General features: G+C 51.5%; 2 protein-coding genes across 4 annotated transcripts; one reads left to right on the top strand and one right to left on the bottom strand.

Moving 5' to 3' along the window:
• Positions 1-167: 167 nt before the first annotated feature.
• On the top strand, positions 168-6,371 carry RNF14 (ring finger protein 14). Of its 3 annotated transcripts, none has more exons than XM_058849212.1 (8): positions 168-706; positions 1,209-1,388; positions 1,894-2,045; positions 2,349-2,876; positions 3,545-3,773; positions 4,348-4,520; positions 5,018-5,148; positions 5,726-6,371. In XM_058849212.1, exons 2-8 carry the CDS (start codon positions 1,235-1,237, stop codon positions 5,784-5,786), a joined length of 1,428 nt encoding a protein of 475 aa, XP_058705195.1. In that variant the 5' UTR covers positions 168-706; positions 1,209-1,234; the 3' UTR covers positions 5,787-6,371. The 3 variants fall into 3 exon arrangements, with proteins under 3 accessions (XP_058705195.1, XP_058705197.1, XP_058705196.1); XM_058849214.1 differs by having other exon boundaries at positions 552-706; positions 1,245-1,388; XM_058849213.1 differs by lacking the exon at positions 168-706 and having other exon boundaries at positions 1,249-1,388; positions 1,898-2,045.
• A 1,105-nt stretch (positions 6,372-7,476) lies between these two features.
• On the bottom strand, positions 7,477-12,138 carry GNPDA1 (glucosamine-6-phosphate deaminase 1). The gene is made up of 6 exons (XM_058849219.1): positions 11,881-12,138; positions 11,703-11,804; positions 10,442-10,624; positions 9,691-9,875; positions 8,949-9,123; positions 7,477-8,678 (listed from the first exon to the last, which is right to left on the bottom strand). The coding sequence occupies exons 1-6, from the start codon at positions 12,002-12,004 to the stop codon at positions 8,581-8,583; spliced, it is 867 nt and encodes a 288-aa protein (XP_058705202.1). The 5' UTR covers positions 12,005-12,138; the 3' UTR covers positions 7,477-8,580.
• Between the last annotated feature and the right edge of the window lie 4,382 nt (positions 12,139-16,520).

Below are 16,520 nucleotides of genomic sequence, written 5' to 3'. Positions count from 1 at the left end.
GTGCCCGCTCGGTCCCTGCCGGGGCTGGGCCGGCCGGGCCCTCCCGGCCGCCGGGGGAGCTGCGGGGCCGGGCCGGCGCCTCCTCCGCCCGTCGGCGCTTCCCGTCCCTTCCCTTCCCGTCCCTTCCCTTCCCGTCCCTTCCCTTCCCGTCCTTTCCCTTCCCGTCCCTGCCCGTCCCTCCCCGCCGCCGCTCCGCGAGGGGCAGGGCCGGCCTCCCCTCGCTGTCCCCGGCCCGCTCGGCCCGGCCGCGGCTGCCCCGGTGAGGAGCGGGTGAGGAGCGGCTGAGGGGGCCGGGCTCTGTCCCCGGGGCCCGGGGCACAGCACTGGCAGCGGCCGGAGCCGCCATAGCGACGGCGGAGCCGGGCCTGGAGCCCGGGGCCGTTCGGAGCCATCGCCGCGGGGAAGGGCCCGGCCCGGCCCGGCCCGGCCGCAGCTCGGCCCCTGCTCCTGCGGCTGGAAATGAGCCCCGAGCCCTGAGCCCTGAGCCCTGAGCCCTGAGCCCTGAGCCCTGAGCCCTGAGCGATCGGGCACGGGAGCAGCGGGAGGACTTTAACCCCGAGCCGGTGGTGGTGGTGTCGTTGTGTGTCCGCAGCAGCCCCAGGCCGGGGCCAGCGCCGTGCCCTGAGGGAGGAGAGGGGTCCGGGCCTGGAGGGATGCTCAGGGAGCGGCTCCTCGGCTCTGCCTCTGCGCTGCCCTGACTCGAAAGGTAACTCATCAAACTGCCTTCATCTCCCGCAGTGTAGAGCTGAGATCCTCCACGAGTGCAGCTACAAGATGCCTGTGCAGAATTTGAACCTTTTTCTGATGTTTTCAATAATAGGACTGTTTGCGTTAGAACGCTGGACAAGAGCTACTGTTGCTAATCCATTTCTCATGTGTTTTTTAGGAGTTCTGTTTTTTTCCAAACATCAGTGAAATGTCCCTGTGTCACCTGTGCCATCTCCATATTTCATTATTTCCCCCCTTACAGCTGTCTTTACCTGCTAACACACAGTCAGCTTTCTGACCAGTATTCTGTTAGGTTTGGGGTTTTTTTTTAAATTTTATAAAGCTATCAATATTTTTTTTCCAACCTTTAAAATACTTTAATTATTTTCCACATTGTTTTAGATTGGTTACCTGGGTTTTTCTAAATCTTACTATGCTATAAAATAGATGCCTCAAGTTGGTAATTTGAACTGGATGCATTAACTTGGTTGATGTTGCAGAGTGGTGGTAACTACAGAAAAGTTAAATGTCTTCAGAGGACAAGGAGGCTCAGGAGGACGAGCTGCTGGCTCTGGCCAGCATCTACGATGAGGATGAATTTAAGAGAGCAGAGTCTGCCCAAGGAGGAGAAACAAGAATTTGTCTGGAGTTGCCTCAAGACTTCAAAATTTTTGTGAGGGGTGAGTTGAGATGTTTTGTGTTATCCCAAAGGAGGCTTTACCAAGCTGAGGTGGTTGTTGGGGTGTGTTCCTGAGGGAGCAGTGACTGGACAAAGCTGTGGCTCACCCTCTGCTGTGCTTGTTGGGGATTGTGTTTGAGCAGTTTAATCCTCAAACACAGAACATCTTCAGTAAGCTTTAAAATCACTGATGAGTAATAGCACTTCTTCAGAATAATTAAGTTCGTTTATTGGGTTTTTATTCCCCCAAGGATATGTGTTTCCAGGCTCCTGGTTTGTGCAGGATCTGACATTTCACGGTGCTGCTGTTTAACTGCTTTAATCACAGACCTCCAACCCTGTGACATTTTACTGCACTGAGAGTTTTGTTATTTAGGGTGGAACAAAGTTTTAACCCCAGAAATATATCAAACTAACAGACATGGGGTGCTGTCAGAAACAGCAACAGTTGGTTAGTTTTCATTTTTCTGTTATTTCTCCCACTGCCTCGGTGGGCCCTGGCTCAGGCAGTTCCACAGAGAGCCTCCAGAGCAGTGGGTTTGAATATTCCGTGTGCTTCCTGCCTCCCCTCGTGCTGAATTTCGAGCTCCCACCTGACTACCCATCGACCTCCCCGCCCGTGTTCACCCTCAGTGGGAAATGGCTCTCCCAGGCCCAGGTTTGCAGAGGATTTTTTACATTTTGACTGCTGAGTAAGTTAGTAATTAACAGTTAAGCAAAGTAAAAAAAACAAGTGACGTTGCTTGCTCAGTTGGCTCTTCTTTTGTCTCTTGCTGGTTTTCATTTTATTACTTTTCTGAGGAAGGAAAACTTGCATCTGTGAGAACTATTTTACATGTATTTTATGGATAAAAACTGCTGAATCTGAAATCAAAGTTTGCACTAAGGATTGTGTGAGGGGAGGAGCCCAGTGAAGAGTACTCAAACTTACTGAAATCAGGAATTCTTTGTTCTTTCCCAGCTCAGCGCTCTTTGCAAACACTTGGACAATGTGTGGGAAGAGAACCGAGGCTGTGTGGTCCTGTTTGCCTGGATGCAGTTTCTGAAGGAGGAAACATTGAATTACCTGAATATTTCATCTCCATACGAGCTGACAATGTGCCCTCAGGGCAAGGGGCAGAGCTGGACACCAGTGGGGCCCCTCGAGCCTGGGAAGGACTGTGGGGGTGCCACAGGCTCTGCCACAGCTGAGGAGGAAATCGTGGATGCCAGGGCTGTGCAGGATGTGGAATCCTTGTCCAGTCTGATCAGGGAGATCTTGGACTTCGACCAGGCCCAGAGGAGGAAGTGCTTTAACAGTAAGATGTACTCGTGCAGTATCTGCTTCTGTGAGAAGCTGGGCAGTGAGTGCATGCACTTCACCGAGTGCAGCCACGTGTACTGCAAAGCCTGCCTGAAGGACTACTTTGAAATCCAGATCAGGGATGGACAGGTGCACTGCCTCAACTGCCCCGAGCCCAAGTGTTCTTCTGTCGCCACTCCAGGCCAGGTAATTCCCGTGCACAGGGGCTGTGGAGCTCTGGAACCCAGCCCGAGTTCAGGGCCAGGCTGTGGCTCTGCATGGTGGACATTGGCAATCACACAGGCATTGAGGTCAGAAAAGACCTCCAGGATCACCAAGTTCAGCCTTTGACCCAGTCCCACCATGCCACTAAACCATATCATGAAGTGCCACATCCATCCAGGGATGGGCACTCCAAACCTCCCTGGGCAGCCCCTGCCAAGGCCTGGGCACCCTTTCCATGGGGAAATCCCTCCTGATATTCAACCTGAGCCTCCCCTGGCACAGCTTGAGGCAGTTTCCTCTTGTCTGTCCCTTGTTTCCTGGGAGCAGATCCTTGATTCTCTGTGACCTGAAGGAGACTCTAAAGTGGATTCATCCCAGCTGTTGGAACTTTTTCACTGACTTGCTGTTTGTTGCTGCAGCAGGCTCAGAATTACAGATACAAGGAATCAGAGTATCCCAGACTGGTTTGGGTGGGAAAGCCCATCCATTCCCACCCCTCCCACTGTCCCAGGCTGCTCCAAGCCCTGTCCAGCCTGGCCTGGGACACTGCCAGGGGTGCAGGGGCAGCCCCGGCTGCTCTGGGCAGCTGTGCCAGGGCCTCAGTGGGTGTGGGTGAGGGATTTCTTCCCTGCATCTGTTTGTGTTTGCAGGTGAAGGAGCTGGTTGGGGAGGAGCTGTTTGCCCGCTATGACCGCCTGCTGCTGCAGTCCAGCCTGGACCTGATGGCTGATGTGGTTTATTGCCCCCGGCCTGGCTGCCAGACCCCCGTGATGCAGGAGCCCGGCTGCACCATGGGCATCTGCTCCTGCTGCAACTACGCCTTCTGCACCCTCTGCAAGATGACTTACCATGGTGTGTCCCCCTGCAAGGTCACTGCAGGTGAGGCACCTCCTCCTGGGCTCCACAGGCACAGCTAAATCTTGGCTGGAAAAGTCCAAAGTTGAGCAAGGCAACTCCTCACCCTGAGCTTTCTGAAAGGCACATTCATTTGGAGGAGGGCTGTTGCTGGCAATTAAATATTCCTTTGGTGAGACTCCTCAGCTCAGGAGCTCCCTAAACTCTGCTGATTGTCAAATGCTGAGAGGCTGTAGCAGGACAGGAATTTCTTTATATTTCCACTACTTTGTATTGGCAGAGTTAATACTGGAATCAGGTGGAGGCTTCTCTGTCTGGCCTCAAAATCCTGTGACAGAATTTCATTAAATATATAGTCAGAAAAAATATTTCCATTTAGAGTTTTACATTGTTCTAATTCCATCAACAGATCTCTTTTATAATAAAACAGTGTAAAACTGCTGAATTTTGGTTTTAATATTACCATCTTATGTATTTTAATAGTTTTCTTGCTTTTTAATTCATGATGTTACTGTTCCTCGAGAATCTTTATGCTGCAATTAGCTGTACTTCTATATCTAATATCTTACAAAAGGTTTGGTTTGATTTTGCCCCCCAGAGAAATTAATGGATTTGAGGAATGAGTATTTAGAAGCAGATGAGACAAATAAAAGATTTTTGGAACAACGCTATGGCAAGAGAGTGATTCAGAAAGCCCTGGAGGAGATGGAGAGTAAGGAATGGCTGGAAAAGAACTCCAAGTCTTGTCCTTGCTGTGGGACCCACATCGAGGTGAGTGAGGAGGGAAAGGCTGGGGAATCATGGAACAGAAAATAACCCCCAAGGAGGCAGTTCTGGGGTGTTGGAGCCTCTAGGGACAAGAAATCTCTTGGAAATACTGAGAGAAGTTTCCATTTCTGTGTGACAAGGAGAAGGTGATGTTTGTGGATCCCAAGGACTGGAGTACAATTAGTGAAAGGTGGTCAGGCTCCCACACTAAACAGGTCCAGCTTGACTCTGGATCTGTATGAACCCTTTTGTTTGCCAGGTGTTTCAGGCTACCTCTGGTTCACACTAGAGACAGGAAATCTATCCAGCTTCAGAAAAAATACTAATTTCCAGTATTATTAGTATTATAACCAATTCCCAGTGCTGGATTCCAGCTCCCAGTGAAACCAGTGTGGGGAGGATGTGTTCACTGACTGCTGTGGTTCTGAGGGCTGGTGGAGGGACTGAAGCCTGCCACAGCAGGGTTCTGCTATCACCATTTCTTGTTTTTTTTCCCCCAGAAACTGGATGGCTGTAACAAGATGACCTGCACAGGGTGCATGCAGTATTTCTGCTGGCTCTGCATGGGCTCCCTGTCCCGGGCCAACCCCTACAGGCACTTCAACGACCCCTCCTCCCCCTGCTTCAACAGGTCTGTGCTTCAGGGACCTCCTGCTCTGCTGAAACACCTGTTTCCTACTTCTCCTTACAGTCTCTCCCAGATTCTTAACCTGAAATTTGTAACTACAGTTTAAGACACAGTTTCTCCTCTCAAATATTTGCACAAACAGTAAAAATCGGGAGTAATTCAGGATGTGGTTTTGCTTTTTAAGAACTTTGGTTTTAAAATTCTGTAGGAGTCTTCTGAGCCTATTCCTGATTTTTTTTGGTCAGGTCATGACCTCACCCCTCCTGTGCTGGCACAGCCTGCAGGGAAGTGTTTCCCTGCCAGTGCTCAGGAGCAGCTTGAGGATTTGGGGAAGAGCTGCTTTAAGGAGCTGCAGATTTGCCTCCCATTCCCTTGGGGAAGAGCCAAGGGACAGAGGTGCTGCTGTGGGACAGGTGACAGGCAGGTCCCAGGAGGGTGACAATGGCACCACCTCTCTTGCCCCTTCCACAGGGCATGGATGGTGGTTGGTGGTGGAAAAAATCAAATTTTTTCCATTTATGGTGATAGTTTTTATTTGACTTTCTTTATGCCCTGATATCACTGATTTTCTGTCTTGCAGATTGTTTCAAGCCATGCACATTGATGATGGGGAGTTCTGGGAAGTGGAAGATGATCAGTAGCCTCCTCCAGCACCAAAAGGTGAAGGAACCAGAGGCAGATGCTTTTTGTGTGTCCTTTGTTTGCTTTTCACTTCCATTGTGTGACAGAAGAGTGGTAACTGCCCTGCACTGCAGGACATTCACACCTCAGAGCCTGTTGCCAAAACCAAAGGAGACTTTTCCCCATCATGGGATCAGGATCATCGTGGAATGCCCAAACAAACACGTCCATTATTAAAGAAGCCAGAAATTGGAAAACCATTGGAAAAATATATACCAAGAGGTGCCCCTTTTTTAAAAGCCAACAGATAAAACTGAAGCCTCAAATCCTGGAAGTATTTTGGGGGTTTCCTTTAGGGAGACTGACCCCTGGAGACTCTTGGATCATGAATATTGTGGGGCTTGGGGTGGTTTGGTGGAGCTGTAGTGCTCTCTCTGGAGCTGCTTGGGCTGGGGGAGTTTCCTGATACAATACAGAGAATTTCTTCCGTATTCAGCAACAGTTTGTTGCTTTTATGAATTTCCTGATGTGCTTCTCTGAAAAGCAGTTCTGGCTCTGTCACTGGTACTTTCTGATGACATTAAAGCTGATTATCCCCAACCCTTCTCGCTGGCTGCATCCCTGAGAGCTTGGGCAGAAAATGACCAAGAGCCATTTCCAGGGATTTCTGAGAGGTTGGTGACTCCCAGTGTTGCTGTTGGATTCCCTCATGTTGCCTGTCCTTGTTTTGGCAGGGGTGAGTGCCAAGGCAGTGAGCTGAGGATGTGACCAGTGAGAGGGTGAAAAGTATCAGGAAGAGATGAACTTGAATTCCTCAAGATACTGACAATTACCTTGTGTTCTTAGTTGATTAAGTAATTTATTTTTTATTAACTCTTCATATAAGAAATTTGATTGTTGATACTTTTGCTTCTGGACTAGATCCTTTATTTCCACTGGTTTTGCACTTCAAATTATTTCAGAAACCAAATTGTTTCTCCTAAAATCTCAGCAAGTGGTTTTGAGAGTATGAAGGTGATTACTGGAGGCAAACACTGATTTTTTACAAGTTTTTCCAGTTGCAGAACAGTCTAAAAGTTTATTTGAAAACTAAAGTTGCATGTGCTGTGTTCAAGAGCAGTAGGGCCTGGATGGAAATCTCTGGAGCTGAGACTCCTCAGGAACTCAGGGTGATTACAGCTCACTCAGTTCTGACTGAGAGTTAATGAATTTGTCCTGGGATGTGTGGCCAAAACGAGTGGTGCTTCAGTTCCCTCTGCAGAGGAGGAGACTGCACTGTTGGAACTGGGACAGAGATTAAAAATATGAAAGGAAGAGCAAATCTCACCTCAGCTGGATCTCTAGGTCAGTGTGTAGGAAAAGTGTACGTTGTGTATGGTTTGAGTTGTATTTCCTGCACCTTTCACATGCACTAAATTCACTTTAAGATGGCAAACACAGTGTCCCTGTTTGTCTTCCTTCTGGCATGGATTTGGCAGCCCAGAGCTCCCACCTGCAGCTGGCAGAGGATGTGTTCTGCTCACGGGATTTCTGTGGATGCCCTCCCACCCTGAGGGCCCTGCTTTTCCCTCTGAGAAAAACCTGCCAGCAAACACTGGGCAGGAAGGGGGGAGCAGCAGGAGCCCTTCCCACCAAACTGCCTCCAGGACAGCTTTGGTACCATGAGCACACTGAGACCGAGCACCACATACAGGCAAATGTCAACATTTAAAAAATTTAAAGACATTTAGTGAAGGAACTTACATTACAGATCAACAACTTACAAAATTTCTATATAAAGAAAATAAATGTTTCCCAGTTTTCTTGCCCCTCGTGCGAGAGCACTGGATAGAAATCCCAGGAATCACATTTCAGAATTGGTGGGGTCTTGGCTGTGTGGGGTGTCTGTACTTAAACAGAGGCTGAAGCCAGCAGGAACAGAGTGTTTCCTTTGGGGCTGGTTTGGCATTTCCTCAGAGAAACAGAAAATTCTGGAGAAGAGAGAGCACCAGGCATAGCAAATCATACCTGGGCCTGAACATGAGCAAGGGCTTTGTGTGTGACAGCAGTGCCATGCTCAGGTGCCTGAGCTGCACTATGGACCCCGTGTGGGGGATGCTGCTGCAGCCTCTTCTGCTGAGGGTCTCAAGTCCAGCATGTGGCTCAAAGCAGGGCTCAGCCAGGGCTTTATCCAGTCAGGTCCTGGCAACCTCCTAAGGAGCCTGCACAGCCGTGGGGATCCTGCCCCACTGCTTGGCTGCTCCCACTGTGGGGTTTATCCTCTCCAGCGTGAGCATCGTGTCTCCACTCAGGCCCCACTGTCCCTTCCCATCTTCTCCCTGGTTCCATCTTCTTCCTGCCTTCTCGTGGCTCTGGGTGCTGCTCTGAGCTTTCCTTTCTCCAGCTGGACAATCCTCTTTCCCAGGATTCTAATGTGAGTGTCTCATGGAGGAGGAAGGAGTAACACGAGATACTTGTCCTAATTGCAAGGAATACACCCCAAAGTGATCACCCACTTGTTTCTGTTGTACTTTCATTTATCCTCACTTTTCAGTTCTGCAGCCTTCAGTCCACGATTACAGTCAGTTCACAGATAAAACAACTCATTCTTCATTTCCTTCAGAGAGTGAGTTGGTGGCAGAAATTTGTGGAAAACAGAACACTGGATCCCATCCTCCTTTGGGTAATTAAGGCAGGTGTTTGGCATCTGTCTCTTTAAAGGAGAGAAGGAACCATACAATCATTCTGCTAATTTAAAAACAAATATGAGATCAGTTTCTGCAGCAATTCCCTTCCAGCTGTTTTCAGCAGCTGGCTCAGCATTGCCCCAGCACATTAATCACTGTATGGCTTCTTGGACTGGCTCCTCTCTGCTCCCATCTCCTTCATGCTGTACAAGGGCTCCACGAGCTTGTTGTGAACCAGCATTAAACCTGATGGAGAGAGGCAAAAGACAATTTAAGTAGACATAATAAAGGAAAGTTCTCCTTCATTGGATGCTAATAGAATTAGACATTGCTGTTGTCCTTGTGCCTTTGCTCCACACCAAGCATTAAGCATTTACCTTCACACTTGTACTACTGCAGTATATTTAAGGAATATACTCCTTTGGGAGTTACTTATACAGCAACATCTCTGCAAAGCATGGCTCGTGGCTCCTAAAAATGTAACAAAACAGCTGCCTGGCCTGGTCAAACATTCACCTTTGAAATATTTCACTGTTTTGACTCTGAGCTCCAGCGTGGCGTCCTCGTCGCACACGAACACGGTGTTGGGGTGCTGCTGGAAGGCCGACACCGTCCACATGTGGTTGACACCGTCCTCGATGGCTTTGTACAAAGCAAAGGCTTTGTGGGCTCCCGTGATCAGGATCATCACCTGCACCCCCAGACACAGAGAGGGGCAGTCAGGGCCTGGCACGAGGGGTCAGGGAGAGCCCAAGCCTGCCAAGCTGAGAATGGGGACATCCCTGTCACCCACAGCCACTTCTCTGTGCTGCTGCTCGGGTGCTTCAGCCCTCAATGAAACCACAGCCTGGTGGGTCACTGGAGTGATCCTCTGGGCATCTGTACACTGAGATTTAACAAGTGTAGATCAAGGAACAGACTCCAGTAAATACGCTCCCACACAGTTTTCATGACCAGCTGGTGTGACATCAACTCAAACTGATTTCTGCAGTTACTCTCCAGGTGAGATCCCTAAACAAAATCACCCTCCCAAACCTTCCTGGCTCTTGGGGGGAACAGCAGATGCAGGGTGACACAAACACAGGTGCCAGCAGAGACGGAGCAAGAGGCTCCAGGTGTTGCAGGATGCCAGAGGACAGGAGGATCAGGCATTCTGTGGCAGGAATACCCTACTCCAGAGGACATGTGGCTGCTCCATAACAGGATAACCTTTGGCTGCTCCAGAGGGACTGCAGGAAGACACTTCTTATTTCCTCACCTCTCTGGCATCCATGACAGTGCCTACTCCAACTGTCAAAGCCATGGTGGGCACTTTGGAGAGGTCACCATCAAAGAACCTGGCATTGGCCAGTATGGTGTCCATGGCCAAGGTCTTCACTCGTGTCCTGGACACCAGGCTGGATCCCGGCTCGTTGAAGGCAATGTGACCGTCGGGGCCGATACCTGGGACAGGGACAGCGTGAGCAGAGGGTCAGCTGTGGGAGCAGAGCCAGCAGCTCTCCCAGGACAAGGACAGGCAGTGCTCCTGGGAACACAGAGCTGAGAAAAACCCCTGCAATTCCTCTGCTCCACCTCAGATTCGTGTCTGGTAGAACAACAGCAAGAGCCCCCTCAGAAGCCACCAGACAATTCCATGATTGCTCTGGGACAACAGCAAAGCAAAGTAGGTGGCAGAACCTTATGGGAAGAGCTTGTGTGGGAAAAGCTACTCCCAGCAGTTTCCTGTTGCCTCTGACAATTGATGAACACTTTGTATTTGTACAATTCTAGCCCTTCCCATTTCTCCTGCTAACATTTCCTGAACAATTCACCGACTGCACTGAGAGACCTAAAGCTGGGAGTGCTACGTGGGGAGACAAGGCTGCTGGACACAGCAGTGCCCAGGGACTGTGGGCTGGATTTCACTGCAAATGCACTGAAAATGAACAACCCTGGCAATAAATGAGAGCTGGGGAGGACAGGCCCACCTTTGGGACAGGGTTTAGAGGCTGCTGCTCTCGGGTTCTCACCTCCAACAAAGAGCTCGATGCCTCCAGCTGCTTTGATTTTCTCCTCAAATGCATCACACTCTGCCTGGAGATCAGGGGCATTTCCATCCAAGATGTGGACGTTTTCTGGTGAGATGTCAATGTGCTTGAAGAAGTTATTCCACATGAAGGAATGGTAACTTTCTGGGTGATCCCTTGGAAGACCTGGTAACAGAGCACACAGGACTGAAGGCAGCTGGAGCAGTATCACACAACAAAGCATTTCCATACCCTTGCAGTGGCTTTGGTGACACAGCACTGCTCTCTCTGTCCCTTGTCATGCCCTCAGCTTTCAGAGTTGTTTTTATTTCCCTAAATACCAGAATTAAAATCAGCTCCTGTAAGACACATGCCCATATTAACATACAACAGATGTTCAAAAAGCAGGTGTGTGCTGTGCCTCATCTGTCAGTACCTTTTTCCCATTTCATATTAGTAAGAATTACTAAAAAACTGTGCAGAAGCCTGGAAAATAAAAATTATAATTATTGCATATTTACCCTGCCTTGAATGCTGTAAACCCACACTGGACTGCTTATTCCCTAATGCTGCTTGATTTTGACTATTCACAGAAAAAAAACCCAACAAACTCCTGACCAGGACAAAATTAGCATTAGCAAATATTTAGCTTGTATTTTTTTTCACCTTTGGATCTATTTCTTCTGAGGAGACTATTTCATCACGACTTCAGAAATGACAGTCCTTTGCTATCTCAGCAGGAGATACCAGAGGGCACTCAGGGAACACAGTGGTCCTTGTAAGGGACCTTTACAATGCCAGAGCAAAGGTGGAAGTTAATGCTGCACACTGCAGTGATAAGCTGTTCCTTACCTGGTCAGTACCTGAGTGCAGCAAACATACAGCAGTGTCTGTAATAGTGTGTGCAATACTGGGCAACACCCAGTGTCCAGTTTTGTCCATATGTTTTCAAACCTATGGAAAAATATCATATTTCTTCCACAGGTTTTCAAACTGTCCCCCTTTGCCAATTCCCTGGAGGTGTTTAAGGAAAGACAGAGGTGGCACTCAGTGCCATGGTTTAGCTGACACAGCGGTGTGGGGTCACAGGCTGGCCTCGATGATCTCAGAGGTCTTTTCCATCCTAACCGATGCTGTAACTCTGTGCAATGTTGTCCATCTTACCTGGACAGGTGGATTTCGTGCACCACCAGGCTCTGCCGGGCTAAGGGCCCGGCAGCTCCCGGGCAGGGACAGAGGCGACGGGACAGGCTGCGGCACTCACCCACGTACTCGTCCATGTTGAAGGTCTTCACGTACTTGAAGGAGAGGTCCCCGTTGCGGTAATACTCCACCAGTTTGCTGTAGCAGCCCAGGGGGGTGCTGCCTGCGGGGAGCGGCCGCCTCAGCCGGGGCAGGGCCCGCGCTCGGCCCCGGCCCCGCGCCCGTCCCCCGGCACCCACCTGTGGGCAGCCCCAGCGTGAAGAAGCGCCCGGGCCCGGGCCCGAACTGCACGATGCGGTTGCGGATGTACTTGGCCGCCCACTCGCTGGCCTGAGAGTAATTCTCCAGGATGATGAGCTTCATGGTGGAGCCGCCCGGGATCGCCGCCTCCTCCCGGGATCGCCTCTGCCCGCGCTCGCCGCCTCCTCTGCGGATCACCTCTGCCCGGAGCCTCCGCTTCCTCCCGGCTCGCCCTGCCCGGGATCACTTCCGCGGGCCGGGAGGCGCCGCCCGGGCCGCCCCCGTGGCTGGGCGGAGAGCGCCGGGCCCGGCCCCGCGGGAGGGAGCGCGGCTGGGCCGGAGCGGGGCTGGAGCGGGGCAGGAACGGGACAGGAACGGGACAGGAGCGGGGCAGGAACGGGGCCGGAGCGGGACAGGAGCGGGGCAGGAACGGGGCCGAGCGGGGCCGGAGCGGGACAGGAGCGGGGCCGGAGCGGGACAGGAGCGGGACAGGAACGGGGCCGAGCGGGAGCGGAGCGAGGCCGGAGCGGGGCAGGAACGGGACAGGAGCGGGGCCGGAGCGGGGCCGGAGCGGGGACAGGAGCGGGGACAGGAGCGGGGCCGGAGCGGGGCCGGAGCGGGGACAGGAGCGGGGCCGAGCGGGGCCGGAGCGGGACAGGAACGGGGCCGGAGCGGGACAGGAACGGGGCCGGAGCGGGGCTGAACGGGACCGGAGCGGGGATGGCGTTGGCACGGCTGAAGGCAGCCGGAGTGATGCGCTGCGGCTGTCAAGCGCCCGCTCGGGTCGGTCACCTCGCTGCAAGGATTCCTGTTGGCCGGGGAAAGCTGTGGGAATAAATGTTTCTTCCAAATCCATTAAAATGGCCAGAAATATCTCGATGTGGTTCTGCTGGAGCGTCACCGTCACAGCAGGGCTCCACCCGACTCTGTCCTTCAGCTTTTCAGCCCCAAAGGGAAGCTCCCAGCCTTGTCCCACCAAAACGAGCTGCTCACACTCGAACTGTTCTGTAGGGACTCACTTTGGGGCATGTTGGGGTCGTTCTGGGGGATGGAGGGACCATGATCTCTGTGTGACCTTGCTGCTCCTGGCACAGTGGTATCCCCAAAACACCTTCCTGCTGTTGCTCCAGCTGCCTTCAAGCTCTCATGAAAATGTGCCCGACCTCTCCTTGCACAGGCTTGGTTCATTGTTGGCATGCAAAGCTCTTCAAAGTTAGATGAATTTTTCAATTTCATCGGAAGGAAGAATGAGCTACAAATTGCTTTGCTGGGATCCGGCCCATGCAGCTCCTTCTCATTTTAATAATTGAAATGCCCTGGCTAGGAGCAGTGTTCCCGGGATTGTGTCGTGTTGGAGAGCCCTTGGTTTGTGTCGGGACGGGAATGCCGGGTGTGGCGGGCTGTAGCCGGACGCCTGTGGGCAGACACGGGAAGAGTTTTAGGCCACAGAGATTAAATAAATGGCATGGCCATGTCTCCATGAGCAGTGTCAGCCCACGGGCGGGTCTCTCGGTGGCTGGTGTTGGGTGAGGAGCTGACAGCAGCGGCATTCCCGGCTCTCCCGCAGGGCAGGGCAGCCTGGGCTCTGGCTCTGTGGGACCCGGCTCTTCGCTTGTGCCATCGGGGCCATTTCGGTGCCACAGACCCACGGGTTCCACGGACACAGGCAGAAATCAAGCACCGGAGGGCTCAGAGGCACCGGAGCGTGGTGCTGGGCTAACCGGGGGCTGTGCCCCGCTGGCATGGACAGGATGGGGACCCGGCTGAGGTCTGCACCCTTCCCATCCTGGAGCTGCTTCAGTCCTTTCTCCAGGATGCTGCCGGCACAAACGACACCTGGTGAGCGCCGGTGACCTGCACACACACCGTTCCCACATCACCCCTGTTGTGCCACAGCTGCAGCTTCTGGTGTGCAAAGCCGAAACTGCAGCGGGGCTCGGCAGGGAGAGCACCGGCACCGCCGCTCCGCAGAGCCCTCAGCATCCCTCGGCGTTACCGTGGAAACGCGCCCAGCGCTCGGAAATTTCGGAAAAGCAAATGCTGGAGGCACAGCCCGCGTAGGAATTGATTGCAGGAGACACCACGGACTTCCCTCGGCGGTGAGCTCTAGGGTAACAACCGGGGTGACTTGCGGGCTTTGTCTGCCCCCCGAGCGGGCAGTGTCACCTCATCCCCTGCTCCCCACCTCACCTGCCCTGGCTCTCCTGGCACGTCTGGAGAGCTGCTGCCTTTGACATCGGCCTTGCAGCCCCCCAGCTGCTCACCCAGCGCCCTTGTGGGGATGGCATGGGTGAGATCCAAGTGTCGGATGGCTCTGACTGCACAGGCTCTGGCTTTCATCTCCCCTGCCAGTGGCTCGGGCAGCTGCGGCGCACAAAGATGCGGGAGGAGCCGACAGCTCCGTTCAAAAGCAAGACGTGTTTTGGTGAAAACAAGAAGTGCAGCAGAGGCAGGCAGGTGCCCCCGCGCTGCCCACACCCAGCACATCCCGCGGATCCACTCGCTCCATCCACCCCGGGCTCCTCCGAGCTGCTCCGGGCTGGGTTATGCGTGTGACTCGCATGCAGGGTATTTTTAGGTATGATAATTTCTACCCGTTATTGTTCCTGCAGTTACAGCGAGCTGTTCCCATGCTGAAGAACTTCCTGGTGTCTGAACAGGCTGATTTTCCTTCCTTGCAAAAGCAGCAGATGGAAGGAAACAAACACTTCTCTTCAGGAGAAGCTGAAATTTAAGGGGGGGAGCTCTAATAAACACAGGATTTTCTTTTGCCCCATCTTGAAGGGATCAGAGTCAGCAGTGCTCAGAGACCAGGCCTTTTGCTATTGGGAACTGCTTGGGAGCACTGGGATTCTTTTCCTGAAACAGCAACAATTAAAAAATTATCTCCATGAAGAATCCTCTCTCTAAATCCTGTAATTAAAGAGTCTTTTTAATTATATCCAGCATCAGTCACCTCTTCCTGCTCCAGCATGTTCCATTTACCTTCTGACCCCAATTTATAAGAAAAGGAGAAATAATCTGGAGGGGAGCTGCTCTTTCCTGCAAGCTGCACTCACATCTAACCTCTCCCAGCAGCACCCAAATCCTAGTTAGGATATTTTTGGGGTCACACCAGGCTGATGTGGAGGGCAATGCAGGAACAGGCAGCCCTGGGGAGCACCCATGCCAGTCCCTTCCCATTTTACAGACGAGGTTCCCATGACAAAGCTGTCAGGACTTCACTCCTCACCAGGTTCAAAACTGCCAGCCTAAGCAGTAAGGGATTTACTCTGGACAGCAAAGTTAAATTAACCATTGGTTAATTGTGATTTCTCCAGCAGGCTGAAGAAATAACGGAGCAACAAAGGACATTGGTGAGATGAGTGAGTGGGGGCCCCTAAAGTCAGGCTGCTCTGAGCTGGCTGTGCTCTGTGGAGCCAATCTGGAGCTCAGCTCTGCCTTGCCCCGTGCACCATCCAGCACAACTCACTGCATCGCTCCATATCTGCCCCTCGCTTCTGCTGCTGGTTTCAGAGGAAGGGAACTCCCATTGGGAAAGTCTTCCAATTCAATGCTACCTTTGTTTTCATTCCTCTTCCTCACAATACTCATGGCTTATTGGAGCATAATTTTCCACACCAGTGAGCAAGGCAGTGCTTCCACCCGGCTCTGCATGGCTGTGGGACGTGTGGCTGCGCTCGCTGGGGCTCTCCTCCTTCCAGCAGACCTGATGTGACCGAGTGGCTTTTGTTGTTGCAACAAACACTGAAATTGCAGCTGCCTGCATGTCCAAAACCCCGTACAGAGCCCACACCTGCAGAACCTGCTGCTTCTGAGGCAGTGGGGCAGCTTCCTTGGGCATGGGCTGTCGCAGAGTCACAGGATGGTTCAAGATCATCCAGTTTCACCCCTGCCATGAGCGTTCCACCATCCCAGGTGGCTCCAAGCCCGATCCAACCTGGCCTTAGACACCTCCAGGGATGGGCCAGCCACAGTTTGGCTTTTTTGAGCAAAAAGATCAAAGATGATTCAAACACAAGATGGTCCCAAGCAGAAAAAGTCTTTGTGGCCAAGTGATGTTTTGGGGAGTAGCATCTGTTAGACAGCATTTATTAATCCTTAACAAACCTCTCCAGCTTAATTATACAACTCTAATTCAGGATGTTATTCCACAGTGGGAAATGAGATCTATGTATATTCAAACCCTGTGAATGCAATTCTTGCACATGGAGTGTGTCTGCCTCCAGGGACACAGAAGTACTTTTGAATTGATGATGAGAAAGTTTTTGTCATGTGAACATTTTAAGCTTTTTTTAATTGGGTAATTTAGCACTAAGAGGTTAGAAGAAAGATCTAGTTTTAATGTCTTGTTCAATTATTACTAGTTTAGCTTACACACCCTGCTTTTGAGGTTTATTATCTAGCTTTTAGTGTTGAATATTTATTACTATGTACAGATTAAAAGTGTTCCCTTTATTGCTCATTTGTACACAATAATTAAAGGAACACATGTACAACTCCAAGATTTCAGAGGATTCACTCCACTGCACTTCTGTCATACTTTCAATTGCTTTCAAACACTTTCACAGCACATCCCATACGGAAGTCACTAAAATCAATGACTTCAAGCTTCAAGTGTCTCTTGGGAGAAAAGACA

Source organism: Poecile atricapillus, chromosome 13 (assembly GCF_030490865.1).
Source record: "Poecile atricapillus isolate bPoeAtr1 chromosome 13, bPoeAtr1.hap1, whole genome shotgun sequence".
Classification (NCBI taxonomy): domain Eukaryota; kingdom Metazoa; phylum Chordata; class Aves; order Passeriformes; family Paridae; genus Poecile; species Poecile atricapillus.
Note: the sequence above shows the minus strand (reverse complement) of the source record. Positions and strands in the feature narration are given on the sequence as shown.

Coding starts and splice junctions, on each gene's coding strand:
- RNF14 (XM_058849212.1), top strand. CDS start 1,235: ATGTCTTCAGAGGACAAGGAGGCTCAGGAGGACGAGCTGCTGGCTCTG. Junction 1,389..1,893: donor CTTCAAAATTTTTGTGAGGG/GTGAGTTGAGAT, acceptor GCCCTGGCTCAG/GCAGTTCCACAGAGAGCCTC. Junction 2,877..3,544: donor CTGTCGCCACTCCAGGCCAG/GTAATTCCCGTG, acceptor TTGTGTTTGCAG/GTGAAGGAGCTGGTTGGGGA.
- GNPDA1 (XM_058849219.1), bottom strand. CDS start 12,004: ATGAAGCTCATCATCCTGGAGAATTACTCTCAGGCCAGCGAGTGGGCG. Junction 11,805..11,880: donor CACGCTGGGGCTGCCCACAG/GTGGGTGCCGGG, acceptor CGCTCCCCGCAG/GCAGCACCCCCCTGGGCTGC. Junction 9,876..10,441: donor CATCGAGCTCTTTGTTGGAG/GTGAGAACCCGA, acceptor TCCCTGTCCCAG/GTATCGGCCCCGACGGTCAC.